Source organism: Dendrobium catenatum, unplaced genomic scaffold (genome assembly GCF_001605985.2).
Source record: "Dendrobium catenatum unplaced genomic scaffold, ASM160598v2 fragScaff_scaffold_383, whole genome shotgun sequence".
Taxonomy (NCBI): domain Eukaryota; kingdom Viridiplantae; phylum Streptophyta; class Magnoliopsida; order Asparagales; family Orchidaceae; genus Dendrobium; species Dendrobium catenatum.
The window spans coordinates 148,187-155,981 of record NW_021318845.1 but is presented as its reverse complement, the minus strand read 5'-3'; the positions used below and the strand labels follow the sequence as shown (position 1 = coordinate 155,981).

Genomic DNA, 7,795 nt, shown 5'->3' with positions numbered 1-7,795 from the left:
CCGCATCACATGCGCTTAAGACAATAATAAGTTTTGGAGAGAGTACATAGAATAGGAGTAAGTTATCAACAAGTCTCTCAATTGTACAGGGAGAAACCTCACCAAGAAATCTTCAGCTTCCTACATGATCAATGAGTAGAATACAAATAACTGCAATTTGAACTAGAAGATGCTATTCTGGGTATTACGTATTGATTTTCTGAAACAGATCCTACAGCGCCTTGAAGAAGATAGATTACTCATAAATTATCTTTGATAATTTTTAGGTTTCATATTCAAATCTCAATTTTAAGACAATTCCACAATTAACACCTCTTACACATTAAAAGTTACCTAACATTACTTTCTTCTGATATTGCATGATTAAAACTCTCATGGATCCAGATATTTGTTTATAACTTCATAAGACCGCAACTCAGAAATCCTTACCAAATTTATACCCTCAGCATACAGTTCAAACACACAATTCGGGATCCATAAATTCTTATTAAATTGAATTCCTTACCACCACACACGTGCTGCACTGAAAAGCCCTTTTCCATCATAAACAACGACTCCGTCTTTGTTATGGATATCAAGAGCAGAAACAGCAGCAGCAAAAGCTTCTTCTGATGGCAACATATGAGGCAACTGGTTGCAATAATTTGAATAAATATTTAGGTTGCCTAAAATAACTTACATATAAGAAACAACAACAGAAGGTTTAAGGCACATTTTTACATCTGCAAGAAAACCGTAATAACTAGGTAACATGCCCGTGCAAATGCCTGTACATTTTCTTCATTGATAACTTTCAGTGCATATAAGTTAAAAAAAGGGGGAAAATATTTTTTATGTTCGTTTCAAATCCAAAAGACATAATTTATACATAGTTTGTGAACTTCGAAGTTTTTGCGCCATTATATCATGTATGATGCAATAACCCATGTTTAAATGCAAGTAACCATAGAGTGTAAATGGCTTTCAGCATGTCATTTAGCTATCCATCTGTACAATTATTAGCATGGCTTCAACATATGTGACTGTGTGTGTGCGTATATATAATATTTATGTGCATGTTTATGTGTGCAAATTTGGGATGGGGTGACGAGGGGAAACAGCAGTGTAAGATGAAAAGTTATCAAATTATATGATTTCCAAAGTTAAAAAAATTTGACATTGTAGAAAAAGAATATTTATTGGTAAAATACATTGATCTGCACTATAATAGCTAGACCAAAAAGAAATAGCATTGATGTTAATGTTAAAATCCCAACCTCCCTTTTCCCTTGATCCCACTGCCAGCATAGGGATCCGTGGGAGGCTCACCTAGATCACGCTGTTAAATCTCAATCGTCCCTTGGCCCTTGATCCCACGACGAGGATGGGAATCCTTGAGAGGCTCACCTGGATGCCAATCTACTTCCATATTCGAGTGGATGATTTAGGAAAGATTATATTAGGGCAATTATGCATGATTTTAAATTTATTTGTTTCTTTATTAAGATATCTTGTATAGATCTATAAATAGGGTTAATTTTGTATAATAAAATTAAGTTTTTTCCCTCTCCAATTCTCTGAATTTAACATGGTAACATAGCCAGATTCCAACCACCGGCCTTTATGGTCGAAATTATGAGGAATATTGGTTCTTTCACCGGCCTACAATGCTGGAATCACTAGGATATATGAATCAAAGGAAGCGGAGAGGAGCATGCGGGCTTCATTGTCATTAAAAATCAAACGAAAGTCGAGCAGTCCAAACCGCTCGTGCCCTTTGTTTCATGCATGCAGCCAGAAGAAGTGCAAACAAGAGTCTCTCATGCATCCAAGACTGACTAGAGATCGAATAGGAGGACACCTCTTATGTGCGTATGGGGCAGAACTGAGTGGAGCCAAGAGAAAGCCTCCTCTCGTGTACATGCGACTGCATGGGATGAGAAATCGTGCATCTGGACAGACCTCTTGGGAACGGCGGCATAGGGCTATATCTTCATTCTTGCATGCAACGTCCATAGTCGACCAAGCAGAAGCGAGAGAAGTCGAGTACATGACCTCCTCTTGTGTGCGTATGAAAAGAGCTGAGAGTTCCATCTCGTGAGGGTCTAGAGCCGGAACAAGCAAGAGTGTAAGACTTGCACTCCTTCCTACGATTAGGCCAGAGGGTTCAAAGGCCTTGAGTGCGCTTGTATGGGGTCGATCAAACAGGAGTGTTCGGGTGGAGTCGGACGACTGATTTGCAATGGGCTGAAGGCTAGCTCAATCAAATGGTAGGAGATTTGCATGTCAAGTGCTGAGCTATTTGAGAAGTGTTTTTTTTACTGTTGTTCTTTAAGCTTGTCACAACCCTGAAAATATTTTTTCCCTACTGTCGTGCCTTCATTACCAGCCTTCCCTTGTGGTTGTTATCTTATTTATAACCAATGTAGCCTTCATTGGTATCCTTTTCTAGCGCAATGTCTGAAGCTAACTTCTCCCAAAGTTTTGATCAAATGAAGGACTTTATGGTGCACTAAGGGACTTGATAACTCTACTTTTTGTAGGACTAATTACTAAGCTAGGAATGACAAATATGTATTTCCCAGCTTAAGGGAGAGTGTTAAAATCTCAACCATCCCTTGTCTCTTGATCCCACAGCCAGCATGGGGAACTGTGGACGGCTCACCTGGATCACATTGTTAAATCTCAATCGTCCCTTGGCCCTTAATCCCACGGCCAGAATGGGGATAGGTGGGAGGCCACTTGGATCATGCCAATTTCCCTCCATCTTCAGGTGGCTGATTTAGAAAGAATTATATTAGGGCAATTATGCATTATTTTATATTTATTTATTAAGATATCTTGCATAGATCTATAGATAGAAATAATTTTATATGATAAAACTAGGCCTTTTCCTCTCCATTTCTCTAAATTTAAAAGTTAATAGTAATTTGGCTGATAGAAATAAACTAAGACATGAATAAAATAATTCCCTAAAAACTATCACAACAAAATTTACTAAAGAGAGGAGGGCCAGGTGAGACGATAAATCCAACACCCTAGGAAGATTAATATAGGTTCAATTGACTTAATACATCACTATTTTACAAGCCTCAGTTAGCTATCTTTTCTAAAAGTAGGTTATTTAGGTTTTATATAACGATCTCTCGCAAACCTTGAGAGGAAGTTCCTCATCGCAATAAAGTTCTGATCACCTAATATAATATTCTTGTTAAATAACTTTAAACTAATGCCGAGTCCGTTAGATAATTAAACTAGATGACCTCATTGCAATAAAACACATGAAGCAAAGTTGAAAACAAGAATCACGTATACTAACCATTGAAGAAGTTAACAATTATCAGGTTTTTTAATAGCATGACACTAAGTCAAGAGTTACTAACTGTTTTAGGCAAGCAATTATGGCTATGAAAAACCCATAGAAGTAATGCAATTTTGATTAAGGATGAAGACGTTAAAGAAATACAATTATTTTAGATAAGTATAATAAACAAGATAACAAAGTATTATAGATTGATTAAAAAAATTACGGTCGAATTAGCTATGAAAAATATACATAAAGTTAAGGCTATAAATCAATATTAGATATCTATTGAGATTTGTCTAGTTATAGAGAATATTATAGTGATTTGATTAGAAAATGCTTTTAATAGAATTTTGAAAGCTAGGATGATGTGGAATGAGTGAATGAATTATGAAAGCTAAGATGATGTGGAATGAGTGAATGAAGTATTTTGGTACTATTACAAACAAACAAGAAGTTCAAGATTATACAACTATAGATAATCTTACACTTAAAACAAATGGTGGGGGAAATGATGTTAAACCTGATCAAGATCCCATGGTTGCAACATCTCATGTTATCGTGGTTCCTAATCTATTTAATCAAAGGAAGTAGTGGACCTAAGTGACCGAAAGATCATTATCGGTAGCCATGGGTTGCTTCATCTAAGAGTACCTTGCAGATTTACGGTAGATGTTTGTCTAATGTGATAAATTCAAGCCGATCTTAACTAACAGAGATCTTTGTGCCCTATCAAATACACCCTATGATTTTAGTCATTGGGAAATTTACGAGCTCAAACCATGATAGTAATTTAATGGTGTCTATCTGCGGCAAAATCACCCGGTCAAAGGTCCCCAGTCATAATCATTTATGTTATGTCATTTTGAGGCAAATTATAGATTAAAGAACATGTTTTACATACTTACTGACAAAAGATAGTTTGATAATGAATTTTAGGGATATTTTCGACAAAAAGTTGGCTTTCGTGAGCTGAAATTATTCTCAAATTTATCACGTCCGACAAATAGTTGCAATTAATGAATGAATTTTTCTTTAAGTTTTAAGGGATAGATTTTACTTAAGGATTTTAAATCTTGATAAATGTTGAATTATACATTTTTCTTGAAATTTAAACCCTGAGCGATTAACTTTGAAAATAATGGCATTTTGAAAATAAGAACTACTTAAATTTACTTCCAATTCGGCCATCATTGGAGAGAGTTTGACCATTTTCATTTTTGTTATTTGAATTTTGACAACCATACCCACTTTCTGGCAAAGAATGGAGTTTGATTTGAATTCATATGGCATTGTGATAATAGCCTCCTCCAGTTAAGATTCACTTTCAACACGATTATCATCGGGGGTTTTAAGTAATTTTATTTTATCATTTGAGCCTTATCATCTTTGCAAACTTGTTGGCCAAGAACTAAGTTTGATTTGAATTCGTATGAAATAAATCAATCCCCTCCGGTGGAGATCACATTCGACACAATCATCATCAAGAATTTAAAAAAAAAATTATTAAGCTATATGAACCTTTTAATTTTGCTTACCTGCCAACAGGGATTCAACTATTGATTTTGTGAAAACTTATACAAACATTATATCAAGAGTTTATATTTTTGTAATGAATTTTCTTTCACAAAGGCATTGAAGGCTTAGTGCAAACGTGAAACCAAATATCTTGATTGATTTCTTGGTCATACATTCACCCATTAATTCATGTCTTGTCGATTCCAATCCTTTCAAGTAAGAGGATTGAGCTTAAATTTTAAGTTTACATTTAACCTGCGCAATACTATTGAACTTTGGATTCAACTTTTGATTTTGTGAATGGTTATTTGAACATTATTTTGAGAGTTTGTATTTTTGTAATGAATTGCTTTCACAAAGGCATTAAAGTCCTAATGCAAACATGAAATCAAACATCTTGATTGATTTCACGCTTATACATTCGCCTATTAATTCAAGTCTTATTGACTTCAGCCTTTCAAGTAAGAGGATTGAACTTGAAATTTAAGTTCACATTTAACCTGCGCAGGATTGTTAAACATTGGGTTTAGGAACTGAATGTATTAGTCAAAGCATATGTGGGTGCTTAAATTTGAGAAGAGATCTTAATTTAACTTAGTTTTAACCCCACACAGCATTCTTAAATTCATTTTCGAGTATTAACGCACACTTCTCAAAGCACATAGGGATATTAGAATTTACTTTTAAATGGTATATACGCTTTCTATGCACTTGCACTGGATGTTCACATACTTTCAATGTATTTGTACGCATTTTGGTACGCTCACGCGATGCGCTTACATGCTTGTTTATGCATTTGCCTAATGTATTTATAGCTTTCAATGTACTAGTAAGTCTTTTCGAACAACTACATGCAATGCACTTGCATGAATTTCGGTGAACTTTTATGGTGCATTTGCATGCTTTAAACACACTCACGTGATGCATTTGCATAGTGTGTAAGAATGCTTGTCATTATTCCCTGAATTTTCTTCTATTAAAATAATGATGCCCTTTTCAAAGTTGTATCATGCCTCTCGATGCATTATCACGCTTCTCGAGGAGGTACTATGCATGCCAAGACAACTATATGCTTCTTGAGATAATGACTCACTTCTCGAGGTAAAAGCATACTTCACAGGGTTGTTGAATGCTTCACAATGCTGTTGCACATTTCTCTAGGAACTAGTTTGCTTCTTAAGACTACTCACCAAGGCAATGGCAACTGTTGAATGCTTCCTAAGGTTGTAGTACGCTTCATAGAGCTATTACACATTTCTCAAGGAACCAATTTGCTTCTTAAGACAATACTCATCAAGGTGGTGGCATATTTCTCAAGGCAATGACACGCTTATCGAGGTCGCATGCTTAAATCTAAAAAATTACATTTTGATGCATGTGAAATTTTAAAATATTTTTTTGATTGTTTGCGCAAGCATTTGTCTCATGCTTTTTGTCTGCTTGCGTGTATGTATTGGGATCTGGTAACGTTGAAGGCGAGTTAGATTCTATTTCAACTTTCCTTAGCTTTCAAAGGAGATAAAATTTGTCTGTACATATATTAAATTAAAGGGAGCGAGACCCATGTTGCATCTTTTTCTTTTTCTTTTTCTTTTTCGTGTAGTGTGAAACAATACAATCACTAGATATAGATGACTTAATCAACAAAGAGTCATGAAAACCATGTTGGACTCAATTCTCTATAGGAACAATATACTGCAAAAATATCCCATTGCCCGCCTGCAGTCCACCACTAGTTGCAACCTTTATCTGAAAAATCCCAAAAGTTAACCACAAAATAGGTTCTAGCTACACAAAGAGACCAAGTAGCCGCATGGTTCAAGAATCCATTGTCAAATAAAATTGCATCATAGTGTTTTTAGGAAAACTTTACAACTATCAATTTTTGCAGTAATCCTAAGCACACCTCCAAGCTAGCTAGCTAAGGTTTAACTAAGAAACTGGCATGGATTTAAATGGTTGAAGACCTTATGCAACAAAGTCAACATAATAAGCAAGGTATGTGATGGACCGGCTTTGGATGGACCGGTTCACTCGGTCCATCCACCCAGACCCACGCGGGTCTACAGGCGGAGAGGGGGCGGGCGGACGATCCCGAAGGAGGCCCCATGGGCCCACCTTTTGATCAAACGGCTAAGGAGGGGGGGCGGAATCCTGAGGGGAGATGGAGGGTGGATTGGGAGGGATAATTTAGGGATGTGTTGGGATATTGGGGTGGTATGAAAGGGGGATTAGGGTTCATTTTTTGGGAATCTTGCTAAGAAAAGTCTCTTCTAGTTTTCTCTTGCTTTTATAGGGTTTATTGTGGGAGATCTTGTCCTTCTCGAAGTGGACAACTTATCTTGTTTTATTTTTGGATTTCAATGCGAATGCTCTTGTCCTACATCTCATTTCTCTTGTGAGTGTTTTATTTGCATTTGGTGGACAAATTCTTCTCTTGTGAGAATAATTAGGGCAAAGACAATTTGGTGAAATCTAGGGTGTATCAATTTGGTATCAGAGCTCTCGATCCTAGACGGTATGGCATCAAAGAAGGTAGAAGTTTTGGAGGGAGAGATGGGCCAACTGAAAGAGGAAGTGGGTGAGAAACTTTCTTCGTTGGAGGGAAAATTCTCAACCCTAGAGGAGAGATTTGGGGGAATGGAAGAGATGATCCGGAAATTGTTAGAAGCCCAAGTTACTCCATCAAATCCTAAGGAAAAAGGGAAATCTCCGGTGACGAACCCTAACCCTAACCCTAATTTTCCAATTATGGAAGAAGGAGTAAACCAGAGTGAAGAGGGCATGCAAAGGCAATGGTCAAGGGAAGGGAGAGAAGGGTCTGGAGTGGGCGGACCATGGGGGATGGCCGGTGGTCAAGGGGGCCGGCCGTACATAGGCTCGGTGGGCCCTCACTGTCACGCCCCAAGATCTAACTTGGAAAGAATGTCAATCAATTTCTCAAAACAATTTACCATAGTTATCTAAAACCTTCAATTAAACAGTCTATCAAAT

The 7,795-nt window shown here is 36.8% G+C and overlaps 1 protein-coding gene across 4 annotated transcripts in view; it reads right to left on the bottom strand.

Annotated features, from left to right (window-relative positions):
- Positions 1-7,795, bottom strand: part of LOC110101085 (thiosulfate/3-mercaptopyruvate sulfurtransferase 1, mitochondrial-like) — a 22,992-nt gene that overhangs the window by 11,628 nt on the left and 3,569 nt on the right. For all 4 annotated transcript variants that reach the window (XM_028693889.1, XM_028693892.1, XM_028693891.1 and 1 more), the window contains exon 5: positions 506-630. In XM_028693889.1, the coding sequence (XP_028549722.1) occupies positions 506-630 (125 nt within the window). The remainder of the gene's footprint in view (positions 1-505; positions 631-7,795) is intronic.